Consider the following 18,875-nt stretch of genomic DNA (forward strand, 5'->3'; position numbering starts at 1 on the left):
TTTTCTCTGTTCACATCTTACAACCACACCCCCATCTCAGTCTCACACAGCACACCTGCACTCAATATGAGTTTCCTCCACTCCCACCACTTCACACAAACACATGTACACGCACACACGCGCACACACACACACACACGCACACACACACGGTTTGGTGGACCTGCTCCAAAGCGGCCCTCAGCCTCGTCACGACTGTCACATGTCCACCAACAGGCATCACTCATGAGCGACCCCTCCTACACCCACCTCCTTTTCTCTCATTCAGCCTGGAGTTTCATTACAGCAGGATATCCTGAACATTTTACATTTCCTTCAGTTGTGCAGCAGATGTGCTCAACTGGCACCAAGTGAAAGAGAAGCCAGGCTGGAAATGCTCTCCGTCGACCAATGAAAAAACAGCCAGCTACCAGTTCACATCCATGTGCTTCCTCTTTTTCTCTTCACATTAAGTGGCACGTCTGTCCACTTCCGCCCCGCTGCGTCCCCAAGGCGACGGCTGGCCTGGGCCGCTGTGGCTTATGCCCAAAGGCGAGTGGGCCCTGGTTCCTTTGTGGCCACAGGCCGTGTGTCCCGATTGGTTCCGTCCAAGCCTCACCTGCATGTTTCTTTGATGAGTTCTGTCCGGATTGGTTAGCGTGAGTTACTCTGCATCTCGATCACCGCTTCAGGGACATAGACAGGCACCTCTGTGATGACCAGTGCACATACCTTTCATTGTTTTTCTGTGGAATCCTGGAAATCCCAAATATATTTAGAGCTCACATTTGAGAACGCATAGACACACACACACACACACACACACACAAACACACACACACACACAGACACGCACACAATCTCAAATCCTTTTACATTCTACTTAAAGTATAATTTGTTTACGCCCCCCCACCAAAAAGTCCCAAGTTGTGGAATGTGCAGAGAAAAGCACCATGAAGCCCTATAAATAAAGGTGGCAGTGGGGAATGTGGTTGACCATAATTACACAGGCCCCGTTAAAGCCGAGGCGCGCTCTCTGTTTGTCTGTCTGCTGGTCCCCGTACCGTCATCGCCACTCCCATCCATATCCAAACACACACGTGCACGAGCGTGCACGCACGCACACACACACACACACACACACACACACACACAATAACACATTCATACACATCCTAAAAAAAATGCCCGTGTCCGTGACTGAATAGAGATTGTTTAAGTTAACGTTTGAGCTTGTAGTCTGTTGGTTGGAGGGCCGTTCAATGACTGTTGGTTTCCAAAACATTGTAGTGTAACGACATTTTTCAAAAGTTGCACTTAGTCATACATGGTTAGTGTAGCAAACCCCTTTGTTTTGAGTCGTTTTCGCTGGGTGTATTTTCATTTATGCTCACATGCAAAATCTCCATCTGGCCACTGTGAAATGAAGTTCACAGCATTGGAGTTGAGATGTAAACACACATTCACACAGTGTTCTCTTTCTCGCTAAGCTGCGGAGACAGACATTTACCAAACTGTGCTGTATGTCGCATATCCGTACCAGCCAAGATTGGTTTAATAGTGTGTCTGGGTGTGTGTGAGAGAGAAAGAAAGTGCACGTGTGTGTGTGCGTGCATGTGAATGTGTGTAAGTGCACACAAGCAGGAACCAGTTTGTACATCAGCCAAGATTTTCCTTCTTACACACGGAGCAGAGCTGTTTTTAAGCAGCCAGAATAACGCTGCAGTTTCTATACTCTCAGCCGCACGGTACAATTTGTTCTAAAGCACTTGCCTTGCTGTACAAATCACAGCCACCCAGCCAATTATAGCTAGCTAAGTCTATTACCATCAACAGGCCAACTGCCAAAGCAAGAAACACATCCAACAGTTTTAATACCTTGTTTTCACACAAGCAGTTTCTCACTTCAGCTTATAAAAGCCAAATGACAAAAACAATAGCATGTACAAGAGATCCGGCCTTTTTTGGTGTAAACTGAAGTCTTGTTAAGGCTGGCGTTGTTGCAGCAGCCCAACGGCCTCTGTCTCCCCCCCCCCCCCCCCCCCCTCTTGGTCCACTTGTGGTTTTGCATGGGAAGCGTGCGATCTGGGCAGAGCTGATAGATAGAGAGCACGGTCAGGGCTAGATGTTTGTCTGCAAAGCACAATGTGAATACAATGCTTGGTCCAGTTTCCTAATCACACCTTGTGTTTGCCTCAGGATTCTTAAACCCTGAATGTGTGAGAGTTGGATGGTTTCCCCCACGATGGTGCAAGGACGCAAATTGCTGAAGAGCATCAAGTTAGTGTGATTACTTTCCCCGTATTTTTCTCAGATGTACTCTGAATCAGAACAGCAGGAATTCATTTTAATGCACATGCATATATTTCAGTATTCAACCCCTCCCCCTCCCCCCCAAGTCCTCCTATGCACCACTGGGCTTCTTAGCATTAAACATTAAGGTTTAACAAATGAAAGGCTCTCTTAAAAGCTCTCACCATTTGGCTTTTACAAGCAATCGAATAAAAAACCAAGACTAAAGTGGTCTAGACAGCAGGAAATCCAACATTGAAAGAATACAACAACTGAAGTTAAATGTCTTCCCTTTTGGTGATGGTGAATGCATTGTAGTGGACCATATAATAAATATATATTTATATATATTCTCATTTGGTTTATTACTTTCAGAAATTGAGTTGGAGGCTCCAAGATGCACTATTCAGATCCTAAGGGGGCTGGTTCAGAGTAAAGAATGGAGAGTTTGCGGAGCTTTTGATGAACGGTTATGTATCATCAGATACTTTAACTGTCTCCAACACTACGGATCAACTCCAGTTACCCCAAACGGGGGCAATAACACATTTCACCTGGGAAATGTTGGAAAATATGAAATTCCTCAATGGTTTCGGTTGAGAAATGACATTAATGTTGGACAGTAAATCAACAGTATCCAGAGGTGTCTCCTCATCTGTCTGTCTTTTTCCACATGGCGTCCCCTAGGTGTCACTAGAGATGTTCACGGACCAGACAAGGCCGACTTATCTTGGAGTGTGTGTCCAGGCGTGTGTGAAAAGTGAAGCCGCAGCTTCTCCTGTGCACTGACAGCCTCAATCCAGTTGCCGTGGTGATATCTTCTCCCAGGTGCATCAGTCACATTTACACAAACACACACTCTGTCTCTCTCCTCCTCTCAGACACACAAAGGGACACACACCTCTGTCTTTCAGGAGTCGGCTCCACTTCCTCACATGCCTCGACACCCACAGCTGGCTGTTTGTGCCCTTCCCTCCAGTAGCTTAGACAACCATCATTAACACCGATGTCCCTGTGCTGCCACTGGCGTTAGCTCCTCCGTGTCGCCCTCTCTCCCGGCACCCGCGCACCCCGCTTTTTCCGCAGGTGTCCAACCCCCCCCCCACCACCGCCCCCACCACCCACTGAGCTCTCGCTAATGAGAGTGAAAATGAGAACAATGGGGAGAGGAGCACGGGGCCCGCCAGCTCATCTGGGCTCCGTTGATCTTGTTAATTGCGTCCGTGGACGCGCTGCGCTCCCTTTGAAGTGTGTCTGAAGAGGCCGCTTCAGAGACTGGCAATTACCGCACATCGTGTAATTGCTGCAAGACAGGCAGCCATATGAGGGAACTCGTGTTACTGTATGGGTGCGCCGGTGTGTGTGAGTACTGTTTCGTACTGTAGGCCTATATATGTGCACCACGTGTGCACGTGGGAGTGACAAGGTAAAGAAAGAGTGGTGATGTCTTCCACGGTGTAAGAGTGTGTCAAACCACAACACCTTCAGGCATCATGAACAGCTTTGATGCTACAGACAGTGGCATTTTGTAAAATGCCTATTTACCACTTTGTTAAAATAATTTACACGGATTTTCACTTTTGGAATTGAATCAATTTGTTTATTTTCACAGAGTGCCATTGCTGTGGTTTAAAAAGCAGGCGTCCCAGTTGACATCCTCCTCTACTGCTTATAAATGTTTCGAGGTCAGTGGATCTTTGTGATTCTTTGTGGCGGGACTGTTTTGTCTCTTCAAAGGCCATGTAAAGTCCCCTTTTATTGGTTCTCTACCCCTTTCCTTTGTAGACAGAAACAAGTTTTCTCTAGTTTCCTTTTGTCACGTCAGATGTTTCCACAAACCAACCAGGCACGGTGGAGGCTGCATGCTTATAGCACTGCTAAGGCAGGGAGGGAGTGTGTGGGAGGAAGTCGCATAATAGCTGTGATCAGGATCCCTGAAAGCAGACCTGCTCTATATAGGTATGCTCTGTTATAAACAGCCTGATTGATAGAATGCTGCTACTTGAAGTGCTGTGCATGAACGTAGCAAACTAGCGTAGATGCGATGTGGATGAATTGTCATCTCCATTCTCAATTAAATCAGAGCCAATACAATGCTTCCATCCATCCATCCATTCATCCATCAATACAGTTTACAGTAATGGATTCTAGAAGAAAAAGACCCCACGGTTCTGTACAAAAGACCCAGTTGTTAAACACTGCCAACCTGCTCTGAGCTGCAAAGCCCCCTTTGCCATAAATCAGATAATGCAACAGAAGCACGCTGCTGTGCTTTATGAGAGAGAGCGACAGCGAGGCAACCCGGTGCTCCCACTCCCACGTCTGAATACAATTGAAAGTGGTACAGATGAAATGTACCACTCAGGGCTAACTACAGCTGCCAGATAAATACTGTGCCACACACTGCTGCGGTGGCAGACCAGGATTTGTCTGTGTGTGGTGGACCACGAGTGTGCACGTTACCAGATGTGCACGTCAAGCATGAGCATAAGCACAGTCTGTGTTGGTGGACCATCATATGCAGTTTGTGACTGACATTAGGAACTGATAGAAGGTCCTGGTCGTTACTTACTTACGTAACTTATTTACAACTAGGTTTTTTCCTCCTTTGTGGCAATGAAACAGTTGTACCAGCTGCTATCTTCAGGTCAGGGATAACTACAATCAGCACATATTCATCTGGCAGCTAATCAAGACTAATAAGAAGCACTATTAGGCTGTATTTAGCCACAGTCACCAGTTGCAACTGAGCTGGATGATAATATTCATTGTTTTGCAGATATTTCCTCCTGATGTTGCAGCTAAAGAAGAGCTTGTTGACTCGGTTATATTCCCGCAAGCATTTCTTTCTACACTATGTGTGACCAGGAGCCGTTCTGCTCTAAAAAAGGAACAAAAACAGTAGACCTGTTCCAATCAATAATACATACTTTTGTTATGGAATGTCATGCACAATGAATGTGCGTAGAAGTAACAGAAACAACAAGTTAGAGTACAAACACATTTTTCTATGTATATAATTGTCTTCATAAAAGCATAGTAAAACCCTCCAATGAGTGTCATAAGTGTCTCAAAACAAGCATTGTCAGACAGTTCCACATGTGGGCGGCAGTTGAGACAAAACAAGTGTCTCCGTATATTATGGTGATGTTATAGACAGTTTCATACAGGTTCCACCCCGAGCTGTGGCGTCATAATAGATTTACTAGTGTGTAAAACAGGTCAAATCATATGACTGGAAAGAACAGGATGAGGTTAACTGCTCCATTGACACAGCAGGCCCTCCTGAGATGTTCTTCAACTTCATACAACACACAGGAATAAAAGAGACAGAAACGTTATACAGCACAAAGAATAATATACTATAGATGTGTTAAATCAACTGTGTTGTAACATGCTGCATTATTTTTCTAGTGGATGGACCGGTGTAACATAACACACACACACACACACACACACACACCTAGAAAGAGGGTTAGGGAAAAAAAGGATTGTACCGAGACAGCTTGCCGAAGGGCAGCCTGCCAAAAGAGTGGGAGAAAGAGAGAGAGACAGAGAGAGGGGGGGGGAAGAGAAAACAGGGTGAGAGAGAGAGAGAGAGGGCAGGAAAGTCCTTACATAGCCCACAGGAAGCGCTGTGTCAGGGCAGGAAGCTCCTTGTTTGGGCACGGAGGTTTCCTGGCTGCCTCCAAGACTGAGATTTCCTCGACTCGTTGGCTTGTGGAGAGCGGATCACGTGAAGGCTTGAGGGAGGCTGCAGAGGTGGCGGTTCGGGCCGGGCCGGGCCCGCTCTCTGGTTTCAGCCCCACAGCTCCCTGTGTTCCGCTTGGCTCTCTGTGTGCAGAGCCTGCAGAGAGGGGCTCATTGCTGCAGAGAGGGGCTTCACGGGGCCGTCCCCTGCATCGATGACACACATTATAGAACTGAGCCGTCTATAATGTAGCATGACACGTGTTGCTCTATTAGGATAATTATGTATTCATCATGCATGCATCATTAGGGGGCATAATGTTGAACACTTATTACTGTTACTATTACAGTTGTGACAACAACATGTTCACTGACGTGGGGTCTTCAAGATTTGGACTGTTGCTCCACTATTTTCGTACAGACTGGATTTGGCTATTAGTGCATTTTGCTGGACCTAACAATTAAAATAAGGGCCATTCGAGTGTCTATGAGTCAATAGGTAACGTATGTTTTGCCAGAAATCAAGTGAAGTTGTGGCACGAGCCAATCTGGAAGTGGCTTGGACATGCAATGCACCTCTGGTTGACCAGTTAGGTTTGATGTGAAAGAAGCCTGAGAGAAAATAGCTCTGCTTCTCACATAATTGTATCACCTCAGTAATCATTATGAACAAGAGTTTTCCCGTCTTCTTCAATACAGAGTGATGTTCCTTTAGCAGATCATGGTCCCGTTTGCAGTTTGGGTTGTTTAAACATGTATTGTACAGTTAAGCTCAACCCTCTCATTTCTCGTCAGGGTGCAGAAAAATAAAAAAAACATTTGAAAGTCACGGCCAAGAGAACTGCAGAGAAATGCCAATCTCAGAAAACATTGTCAGCTTCATACTTTGTTTATGAAGTCATTTTCACTCATTGGTCAGTCAAAGGTTATTTAATCATTAAATGCTGACCACTGTTTTATATTTTGAGCCCTGACATTCGAGGAGCATCTTTCTTTCATTGTATTTGTTGCAAAGTGCAGAAAGACACAAAAGCTGTTTGTGTTTAAGCTCTTCTCAGAAGAACTGTCCTCTGTGGTGCTGGTGACCTGCTCGCTCTCTTCCTCACTTTTTCTCCTCTGGAGCTTTGAGAATGGCTTCCAAAACCTCAAAGCCAGCCACTTCTCCATTAATGGCTTAAACCTTGTCGGCAGCTCATGCTTCATCGCTTATCGAAGCCTCTGTGCGTTGGTGTGGACAATACACTTCGACTGCTCCCATACAGTCAGACCGACAGAGAGATGGACAGGCAGATGTTTCCTGGTAAACAGTGAGCGCTCCAGTCAGACATAAATCTGTAAAGTTATGTCCTGCTTGCACCTGCTCTCTTTCTCTCTCTCTGTCTTTCTCACACATAATAAGGAAAAAGCAGCAGACTGAGAAAAGGGAATTAAACGAGAGGATGAACAGTAGACACGAAGCAGGGTGTGAAATGCAGTCCGATACAAAGACAATATCAAATAAACACACACACACACATTTAAACACAACTGACATTCGCACTTTAACAGGTAGCACACACACTTGTGTTTTTCTTGCTGTCATGTCTCTCTGGGTGATTACTTCATAATAAACTTCAGCGGAGCCCCGCTGCTTCGTAGCATCACGGAAGAGGCGTGAGAGCGCGGCGATGGCGGTGTGTGTGGCTGCCAGGAGAAATGTGTGTGTGTGTGTGTGTGTGTGTGTGTGTGTGCGTCGGACGGGTTCAAGTCTGGAAGTGATGAGCATAGTTTTGAAAGCAGAAATTCAATAAGCAGGTATGGATGAAAAATATGTGTTTCAAGGGCCTCACTGAAATAATAATTCATAGACAAATAAGACCAATAATGTATGTTAAAGGTAAAAGTTAAACGTAGGAGTATGAGGAGTCCACACCAGAAGATGGATGAGCAGGAGCCACTCAGTAAACAAACAACCATTCATTTAACTGCAATTTCTAATTTTACTGCTTTAGAAAAAAAGAGAGAACTTCATTCTCATCCTCATGGCAACATGTAGCCCGCTGGTCTGGATAGAATAACAGAATATGGCTGGGCTCATTACTTACAATGAAAGAAGCTATTAAGCAGCGGCGTTCAGAGCTAAATGCACAAACACACACACACACACACACACACACACACACACACACACTCCCTGAGGTGTAGAGAGCGTCCACTGAAGTGTGTGTGCTGTGTGGTAGTTACACTGCAGGGATATTTCAGAAAAAGCACGCGCGGACCGAAGCTACGCTGTAATCCAGCACCATTACTGGCGGCTTCACGTACATTAGAGGAGGAAAATGATGGTGGCCAGGAGGAGAAAGGGGTAATTTTACTGAGGGGGCATCTGAGATATTTATAGGCAAACGGTTGAAGCCTTGAAAGCGAAACCGAGTTGATGATCTGATCACAGCTGGAAACAGGACCGCCCGCATACAGTAATGCACATCGTACCTGACGCTGGGTGTCTATTGGATAGAAAACTTTGCTCACCTCACCGTGTCAAAGCATTTCAGTGCCGAGCCAATTTCTTCCCGGGTTAAAGTTGGGCTATCGCTGTGGTCAGGGCTCATGACTTCACTTTGGCAGTAATAACCTGTCAACTGTTCCGCATTAGGAAGCGTAAAAAGCCTACATATACACTTGACAGAGCTGACAGAGGCTGACACCCCACTGCATGCAGGCCCTAAATGAGGACCCTTCGGTGTGGATGTGACAGAAATGTGGCTGTGCTGGGCACACAGCGCTTCCTGTTATCTGTGAGGACACACAGAGACACAGAGGATAGAGGATGGGTTGCTTGGATTATATCTAAATAAATGCTAAAAGACATTTTTATTCATAGAAACATTCTCGTGTCTCTGCAGAATATGTGAAGTGGTCTATTTTTTTTATCACCTGTAATTATGATGAGGAAAGCTAACGGACGTCTTCGTATTTAAAACACACGGCAGCGTCTCCGACAGAATCCGTCATCAGCCGACTGTCGCCCCAAAACGTCACACTACTCCTTCAAATCCATATTCGGCCCGTCTGAGAGTGCCGACTTGAGCGTCTGCCCTGAGAACATTCCATGTGTGAGCTGGCTGGTGGACATCAGAGACACACAGCAGGTATCCCGGCCCCTCCCACTGCCTTGCTCCCAGGACACAGCGCACTGATGACATCAGCTGGTGTGAAAGTGGCCATTAGTTCCACCTCAGCACTGTGGGACAAATATAGCAGCGCAAGGCTTTCATCAGACGTGGAGGACAGCTGTAGTGAGGGGGCGGGAAAGGAAACGTGGCCAGATGATGATACACATTCGCTGTGTCCCTCCTCCTCCCCAAATCTCACTTCTCCCACTCCCTCGCGATCACGCCGTCACCCCTGAGACCGATAACACCTCGTGGTTGCGGCATGTAGACACACGTGTCTATACATGCAGGCACACGTACTTTGATTACACATACTGCAATCTCCTTTCGTTTTTGTGTGTGATCATGGTTCAGTCTTTAAACGAGGCTTAGCTGCAGCAGGATGACCCAGCGATACCTGGTGCTGCCGTGTGAAAGAACAATAGCTAAAAGTACCATCGACAGTGTGAGGCCAAACGATGGAAGACCGAGACAAAGGATGTGTGTTTTTACTCCTTAGTCTATTATCGTTGGCCTCGAACCGATGAGAATGTTGTTCTTCTTTCAGTTGTGTAACTAAAGCTTAATGTGTGAAGCAGATTACATCTATTATTGGCCACTGGTATTACCTAATGAGAGATTTATTTCTGGCAGCGCGTGGACAAAATACCGATTAAGTTGAAGTCATTGCAGTTGTACTAAGGAAATGTTCCTTATGTAAAATGTGTGTGTGTGTGTGTGTGTGTGTGTGTGTGTATCCCGACACAGGTGGCTGCTGTGATGGATCAGACACCTGGCCTGCGCCTTCTGAGTGACAGGTGGTGAAGTCACTGTAGGGCACATCTGGAGGAGGGTATGTGTCTCCCTCCCTCAGGAAGGCCTGATTTGACCACACTCATGACATGGCTTACATCTCCTGGACACTTATCCAAGCCCTAAACATAACGACTACCAGCCGAATACTAACTGTTCCAAATCCAAAACCATGAATCAGAGTTTGGATGTGTGTATAATTAAAGTATTTAAACAAGACCCATTTCTCTGTTTCCCTTTGGATTTGAGTTTCTGGGATTGATCTAAAGTTCACGCAAAAACTAGTGAACCTGAAATGCATTTCTTCTGGTTCATTTGGAATAAAATGGATCATCGCAGTATAGAAGTACTAATAATCCTAACAAATTCACATCTGTTCCTATTTATAAGAAGTGAACTATAATAATGTACTTTAGGAATCATTTAGGAATTGATGTTTTTCACAGTGCTGTTCCAGGCCTCCGATTGGCAGCAGGAAGCCATCTGCTGGGGAACAAGCCCCCTCTGGTGAAAACAGACAGGTCTCTGAGAGGCATGACTCCATTTGTTTACCCTGCTGAAGAATTGCATACGATAGTCAGACAGAAAGGTAAAACAACTCAAGCCCTCTTACTGGCCCTAACACATGAAGACTTACGAGGGCCTGTTTGCATTTCAGAGCCTCGCAGGTGCCTTTTGTGAAGCTGTAGTGCGCTTGATGCTGAGTTGAAGAGGTGTCATATTTGGAGGTACTTAAGCATGCACTGTTTTGTTGTCTGTTCAAAGCCGTGTACTTCAAACAAGCATGGCTTATTAAGTAGAGCAAAAGTTGCCAGGACACCTGTAGATTATTGTGAAAGTGATATGTCAAAAATCTCTTTTGTGTGCCACAAATAATTTCAAAGGTGCTTGCGAGTTGTGCCGTTCTCACATCTGGTGCGTTTTGAACAGGTGACAAACATGCGACTCGCACGTCGTAGCCTAGAAACGGAGAGCAAATCTTTGACATCTTGATCATCTTTGATGTGTCTTTGCTGAGCATAAGTAGTTTTAGGTCGGGTTTATTTCATTCAAAGCAGGACGAGATCTTTAAATGGAGACGGACTGCAACATTTTGTCCAGTTCTGTCGTACTTGCACTTTCCGACTGATGGATGTTTAGCAGTATGCCAACCACGTCTCCTCATTGTAAATGTTGCAATCTCCCTGAAATGCAACCGCGAGGAGACTGGAAAATCAAGCAGTTTAAATATAACCTACTTATCCCAAAAGGCTCAACAGGTGTCGAGTGCTTGGGCGCCAGGCGACTGCATCGGCGTTCCCTACTGGCAAGATGAAAAAAAACACCCCGCCGAGGCAAAGCAAGGTTCTGAATATTAGATCAATGGAGCAAATTTAAAAGACATTAGAGAGAAGTCCTCGTGTCACATCTCTGGGATAAAGTACAGGATTCTAGCCTTCCAGCATGCAGAAAACCGCCTCTGTGCAAGCAATTCTCCCGTGTATTTCCTCCCGTGCTTCATCTCCACGTGGCGATTAAGAATGGAGGACGTCCGCTGGGTCGTCCTTCCCTAAAACACGGGTCTCCTCCCAGCCGTCCAGGGGATTTTGAGGGGTGAGGGCAGAGGAGAACAGATAGCTACCGGCCCCCGAAGCCCCTCATTCACTCTCTAACTCGCTCACATTAAAGAGAGCTCTAATCACTGCGGGGACTTGGCCAATGATGTGCTTATCAAACGGCATATTTCAAAAAGGCATCTTAAAAGGCCCGAGGGCGAAGAGGCAATAAGAGCACATTTGTATGTGGATGAAAGGAAAAAGTGTAGACAGACCTTGCATCAGAATACAGATGGGGGGGGGAGATCATTAGCATCTCCAGCAAAATATGCACTACCAGAGAGGGGAGAGCAAGGTAGAGACAGACCAGGGGGGGCGGGGGGGCGCCTCTCTTCGCCATTCGTCCTTTTTTGTTTTACACAACTCCCAAAAAGAATAAGAGAACAAATACATTTTTGAACAAAGGCAGAGCTCTTGAAGTTGGAGCCTGTTGGGGGGGGGGGGGGGGGGGGGGCGTGAGGTGGCTCCGTTGTGGGTTACAACAGAGTGAAGCCACAACGCAACTGCACCCCCGACTCCTCTCCTCTCCGCCCCTCCCTAAACAGAACCGGCTCAGCCCACGAGCTGTGCCACGCGACGAGGAGCCCCGATGGAAGGACATCGGTCGTGTGTTCTGGGACGGGGGCGACATTGGAAGAGGAACGGGCCGAGGAAAGTTTAGAAGCACAAACTGCAGATTAGACTAGGGATCAAATTAATGTTGTAGACAATGACAGGAAATAACGTATTTCAGGACTTTACGCCACACAAGTAAGTTGGAGATTTACCCAGAGATCATGAGCATCATTTTCATGATTTTAAGATGATGATCATTCAAAGTCTGCTTTGTGTATCGCTGTTATGAATGTACTCATTTATTAAACCGTAGCAGTAATTCAGATTTCATTAAGGACATTTGACCTGTTATTCATTTTTGTATTTTGAGTATTGTTCTTTACGTACTCAAACAAACACGTGTGCAACAAGTGCAACACGTGCAACACAATTACACATGTGCACAGCGGGATGAAGACACACACTGTACATCAGTAAGAGTCGATATGCGGTCACAATGTATACGGCACACACACACACACATACACACCTCCTCAGACCCAATCCAAAAAGTCAATTTGGGAGACCAATTATCTTAATTATTTTTCCTTTCCCCTCCATCACTCTTGTCTACTTTCCTGCCTTCCTTCTATTTTAGCTGTGTTTGCATTTGTGAGTATTTTGGTCCGTGCATTTCACAACACAAAATGACTCCAAATCCCCGGTAGAAGCACTTAGGCTTCTTGTCTAACTACATAGGCTAAAACAAGCTGTTTTATTTTCGTAACCAAACATGTAGCAAGAACCTCTTGCCTACGCAACAGTGGCAGATGAATAATGACGGTGTAAATAGGCTGTTATTATAGTCTACTTGAAAAACCAAAAGAAACAGCGGTTAGACCTTCAGGGCCAGCCTGTTCTGCTGCTCCCGTGCAACAGTTTGGCCTAAATCTACGCAGATATTACCCAATTGTGTGCTGCAGCTCATTTGCTACTCAGTGACAGCCTCTCGCCTCGAGCATCTGTAGCAAAGAAGGAAATTATCATGTGATGGATTTCACCTGCAATCCGTAAAAATACCCCAGTGCATGTCTAAGCACAGGCGGATTAAAATATCCCTGGTACAATGATAGTTTTTCTCCAACAGCATACGGAAAAGAATAATAATTATTATTTTGCCTTTAGATCAGATTGCTGCAACCGTACGGGCTAGTGTGTATCATGAAATCTAAAATAAAATGTGATTTTTGATACGCTTAATATCTTCAAGAGTACGTTGGATGTAGATAAGAATTCCTCATCTCCAGTGGTTATAGGCATGGGAGTCATGCATTAGTGTTATCATTAATATAGGGTTCAATTGGAGAAAAGTGATTGAAACAGAGTTTCCATGAGATCCTGCTGTGCAGATTTCATTAAAAGGACACAGTGTCTTGTTGCGATGGAACGTTGTGGTATTAATCTACACTTATAATCTGTATGCAATTAAAATATAAGATGATGGAATGTGTGATGTTAACATATGAGGATGTACATGATGCAATTAAGAGTGGGATGTAATGCAGTCCCTCTATGAAGTGATTTGATGCATTAATGGAAATATTTGAAAGGTAGAAAGTCGGACAATAAAGTGGGAGAGCAAATATACATATATATATATATTCATAATTTTATTTAGATTTCATTTCTGGGAGGATATCTTGTACACCAAATATCCTGTTGGCAGTTAAGCGCATTCAATGTGTTTAGAAGCCAGAAACAGTCACTTGTTTTAACAAACACAAATACAAAATTAAGATAACCACAAAATAATGAACTGCATGTTTATAACATACAAAAGAATCCCATGCCTACTCAGTAGGTAACTTCAACATTCCAGCTCTTGAAGATGTGGATATTTACACTTTTACAAAAATATACTTTATAGTTTTTTTGCTTACATTCTAATGAAATGAAGCGGTGCCCTCGTAGCTCGTCCCTTTTTCCTCGCTCTGATTATGACTTACATTCTGTAACAAAAATATTCCCTCAACCCTTAAGGCGAGATGCAGTGCATCCTCTCGCTCACAGCCGAGTCAGAACTTCAGCACGGCTTCACAAAAAGGCACCAAATAACGGGAGCGTTTTTCTTGTTTAGTTGTTTTTTTTTTCCTTTTAAATGTATTTTTTCTTTTCTCTATTTTTCCATATAACCGAGCGATATGTCACATGTGAGAAAGAGAGAAAGAGATAGTACCACTGGATGATATTTACAAACAGAAATTAACATCACTCTAACTCATGCTTGAATACTTAAGTGCTTTTTTTTTTCAAACAATGTCAAAACGTATCACAGCATCATCACTACATAATAGAGAAAGTATGTAGAAAATATGGCCCTGCTCACTTCAAATAATACAATGCAAATATGCAAATCATGTTTCACATCAATGGTACCAAAGAATGATAAAAACGAAACATGGCACATGTACAATATACATATATGGTAGCTTATGTATATCATTCAAAGTCTTTTGTAGCCTACTGTAGGGAGTGCCTTCAAGGTGCCTCTCAGTCAGTCTCTTGGTTTCTGTGTATCTATTAGAAGAGACCCGTCAGCTCCCGCACCCTTATCTGCTGAGTCCCTTAAACATTTGAAGAGCTGCATTTGTTTTACAGGGACAGGAAGAAATCCCTTCTCATCTTTTGCTGTCGTTGCCCAGTCCTTGACGTGTGGCTTTTAAATCAGCAGACAAACAAAGTGCTTTTTGGAGGAGAAAACAAAGTCTTTTGATGCTGATTTCTTTCTCCTCAAAGAACCTTAAGGAAGGAGAGGTGCAGAGAGACTGTAGAAAGTTTTTTTTAGCAGATCTCGATTGTCCTTGGGGAGAGAGTGGTCTGCATGTCTGATAGCGGGGTGGGGATGGGGGAGCTGTAGATGTGAGAGGCGACTGAGGAGGAGAAGGAAGAGGCAATCTGGGACTGAAAGGTGCTGGACATGGACACTGATGGGTAGGTGGTGGCGATGGAAGGAGACGGATAGGACGTGTGGACTGGAGAGGAGTAGCAGGAGGTGACTGGAGAGGGATAGGAGGACACTGGAGAGGGGTAGGAGGTGATGGGCGAAGGGTAGCTGGAGGCAGGTGAGGAGGCAGATGTTGCCGCCGCTGCACTCACCACCACCGCTCCCGTCTTTTCCGCTTTCTTGTCCTTCTGCCGCAGGTGGATCTTTGTGTGCCTCTTCCTCTCGTCGCTGCGGGCGAACTTGCGTCCGCAGATCTCGCAGGCAAAGGGCTTCTCACCCGTGTGGGTGCGGATGTGTGTCGTCAGGTGGTCGCTGCGGCTGAAGTTGCGCATGCAGATGCGGCACTGGAAGGGCTTCTGGCCAGTGTGGATACGGATGTGGCGAGTCAGCTCATCGGAGCGGGAGAAGCGGCGATCGCACGTCTCCACGGGGCAGGCGTAGGGCCTCTCGTGAGGTGGCGTCTTGCTCGGCCGGGTGGGGTACTTGCGCATGCGGCTGGGCTTAATCAGCTGGGACTGGTAGACGCTCTTTAAATCCTGGGAGCCGGTCTGGGTGGCGAAGGCCTTGATGGTGGACAGAGGGGTGAGGGACGGCTGGTTGGACTGACTCTGGAAGGGCTTTTGATCAGGGGGCACCAGGCTGATCTCTCCCTGCTGCTGAGGAAAGAGGTAGTCGGGAATCATGGGCACAGGGAAGCTGGTGTTGCAGGTCTTGCCATTGGGATAGGCAGGAGGAGGGTACTGCACACCACCGGCCGAGCTGGGGAAAGCCTGGCCTTGGTCCGGGAAGATGTCAGAGTTGGGGCTGGAATAGGTTGGGGCGGCGGAGTAGATGGGGTTGGGCTCATTGTGGTGAATGGAGGAACTGAGGCTCTGAGAGGAGGAGGTAGAAGAGGAAGAAGTGGAGGACGGGATCGATGCCGAGGAGGACGAGGTGGTCTGCGAGGCAGCGGAGGAAGAGCTGGGGGCAATATTGCCCATCAGACCAGTGAACAGGCCCAGGATGGGCTCCGCCCAGAGGCTGTTGCTGCAGGCGGTGGCGGGCTCCAGGGTGAAGCGGCCCGTGTAAGAGATGGGGGGCAGCCTCTGGGTGGGGTAGGTCTGATCTCCCAATGACTTCTCGCAGTTAAAGGGGATATCAGGTAACGTATCTGCAGGGAGCACAGAGAAAGAAGAAGAGACATTAATCAAACTGTCGATAAATACCCAGGAGGGAGGGAGAGGGGGAATCATTCCCGTGGACAGCGGGACCCCTCTCCTCTGGAACACATCAGTCCGATGCCCATACACAGAATCCCCCCCACAACTAGACTCTTTCCCCCCTAAACTGTAGAACTGCCTCTCCTAACCTCAACAAGAGCTGCTGTGCAAGCTTTCTATGCTCGCATTATTTCCCTCTGCTCGCTCTCTCGATCTTTCTTTGAGTCTTTTCTGTCTTCCTGCCTTCACACAGACACACACGCAACACACACACACACACACACATTCTTGAAGCCCATCACAGAGCCTCGGGCAATTGATTACCTAAACTGCAGTTCAGCTGGTTTTAGGAATGCAATTTGAATTGAGCTGTTGAAGCGTTTAGAGGCACGCAGTGACTGACGAGTGACTACGTGGATCTAGAACTATCGACACAAGTGAGATTCATTTTTTATTTCCCTGTCGCTATCTATTTGTGAATTTTTATTGTCTTTATGCATTGTTTGGTTACCTTATATTCAAATGTAAAACATTTTTCTTCACAAGTCATGGTGAAACAAATACATAAAGACTTGGAAGAAAATATATGATCATTGAATCATGCAAATTGGTAATATGCAGACAACATAAATAACAATTAAAATAACACGGCTGTTTGTTAACTTTGCTCCTTTTTTGATTTTAGTGCATTTCAGCAGATGTGCTGTAATCATCAATCCAGTTTCACATGCAGCACAGAGCACCAGAGGCAAAAAAAAGGGGAAATCTTACCTCCGGCAAGGTGGTCGTACTGTTCTCCTGGCTCCCCGGAGCCAAAGCCTGCACCTTCGGGTGCGGAGGCAGTAAGGAAGGGGGTGCCTGCAGAGCTGAGCATCATCACCTCCTCCAGCTTGGGATAGTTATCCATGGGGGAGTGAGGGAAGCTCAGAGACTCTGAGATCTGCAGGGTTGGGAGGATCATCTCGGTCTTGGCTGCAGCCATCCTCTGCTGGTGCTGGAGCTGCGCTGGGGGGCTGGTGATGAACGCCGGGAGGGAGGCTGGTCGCACACTGGCTGAGCGATGCCTCGCAGGTGGAAGTAATCACTTTGCCCTGCTCAGGGAGCGCTGCACACTTCTGCCGATGTGGAGGAAGCTTTCGTTTGCCGTCTTGCTCTGTGACTCTTGCTCTCCAGTTGTCCCGTTGTCGTCCTTGTTCTCTCAGAGATGAGTTAAGATCCACTTGTCTTTTCAGAAAAAATCAAAAGTGTCCTTAATACTGATTCCCTAACATCCATTGAAATGATTCAACAGATCAATGTTGATTTTTTTTGATCTAATTAATAAGTGACTCATCCAGTCAGGTTCTGACCCTCTTGGATGGATGTTGTTTTGAATTGACTTTGTACTTTTATTGTTTTGCAGAACGGGAGTTCTATGTGTTTGCCTATCTACCTCTGCTCTAACAGTGGCTCGCGTGGGCTCTCGGCGCTCTGTCTGAGCTGAGAGGTTTCCCCGCTCTATATAAACCCTCTTGCCGTGACGTAGATGTCCATATATGGAGAGGAGGAAGCCCATATTTAGGCACTGCAGCGGAGGACACATGACGCCGGCCTGGGGGAGAGCGGAGAGCAGAGACTTTATATTAAGCTCTAGCAGTAAATTGCGAAGACAACGGCGCTCTTCCTCTGTCCTGAATCGATGTCTCTTCATAGCTGAGCAGCTCCGCGGGACGGTACCAGAATCCCTGCTCTTTGCCTGTTGTCCGATAGATTTGATTCGGATTTCCCATCTGTGCAGCAGGCTGCGCTGCTGCCGGAAAGCCCGGCTGCGCCGTGCCTTATAAGGTCGTGACTACATAAGGACCTATTCCGGTGGGTTTCCATTTCCTTGTCCTTATTTGGGACTTCCTGAGGCAGCGCTTGATCGCTGCTTGGCAGTGAATGAGAGGCTGGAGTGCAAATCATGTCCAGCGCTCATAATAACTAATGTCGGCGGCGGAATCCAGCTCGGCTGTTTTAAGGCTTTGGCTTTGTGTGAAATAACTGCTGGACCTCATTTAATCGGCTGCTGTTGTAAAAGTTGAAGGCGCAGCGCCTTTCGCGCTTCATACAAACGAAACCTGTTCAACCACAAACGTTAAACAATTCTGTAATGACACGAAAATAACAAGTCAATTAGGAAGAACGTGACTTTCTCGTTTCTTTTTTTAGCCTGGAACATTTTATTGAACGATTATACCATTATAAATAAGAGACAAGCAATATGAGCTCAAAAATACAAGAGGGTGCAAACTCTTGCAGACCTCCTTCTAAATGAACTTTCCATCTCTCCGGGCCGTGTCATTGATTAATGGCTACAGAGAGCCGCGGGTGCTGACGAGGTGCGGAGCGATCCGTCTAATTGAGGGGTGTCCCCAGCTCAATATTTGGGGAATCTCTCTGCCACTCAGCGGCCTAATGGGCCGAAATTAACAACGCTGCGCACAGCTGCCAGGACGCCTGCGGGATGCCGATGTCCCCCCCCCCCCCCCCCCATCGGCTGCGCCCGCTTCGGCTGGCTCGCCAGCACTCCTCGGTGGAGGCTGACGGGAAATCAATGTGTTTCCCTTGCTGCTGACTGGATCTATATGCGAGCAACCTCATTGGGAAACATCGC

The 18,875-nt window shown here is 46.4% G+C and overlaps 1 protein-coding gene across 1 annotated transcript; it reads right to left on the reverse strand.

The window, feature by feature from the left end:
* Positions 1–13,682: 13,682 nt before the first annotated feature.
* Positions 13,683–17,726, reverse strand: egr1 (early growth response 1). The gene is made up of 2 exons (XM_037460971.2): positions 17,012–17,726; positions 13,683–16,191 (listed from the first exon to the last, which is right to left on the reverse strand). Exons 1-2 carry the CDS (start codon positions 17,220–17,222, stop codon positions 14,879–14,881), a joined length of 1,524 nt encoding a protein of 507 aa, XP_037316868.1. The 5' UTR covers positions 17,223–17,726; the 3' UTR covers positions 13,683–14,878.
* Between the last annotated feature and the right edge of the window lie 1,149 nt (positions 17,727–18,875).

Source organism: Pungitius pungitius, chromosome 2 (genome assembly GCF_949316345.1).
Source record: "Pungitius pungitius chromosome 2, fPunPun2.1, whole genome shotgun sequence".
In the NCBI taxonomy this organism is placed as follows: Eukaryota; Metazoa; Chordata; class Actinopteri; order Perciformes; family Gasterosteidae; genus Pungitius; species Pungitius pungitius.

Bases quoted from the DNA above. Each gene is read 5' to 3' on its own strand.
- egr1 (XM_037460971.2), bottom strand. From the start codon at position 17,222: ATGGCTGCAGCCAAGACCGAGATGATCCTCCCAACCCTGCAGATCTCA. The intron at 16,192-17,011 runs GTAAGATTTCCC...TGCTCCCTGCAG, and splicing joins GTACGACCACCTTGCCGGAG to ATACGTTACCTGATATCCCC.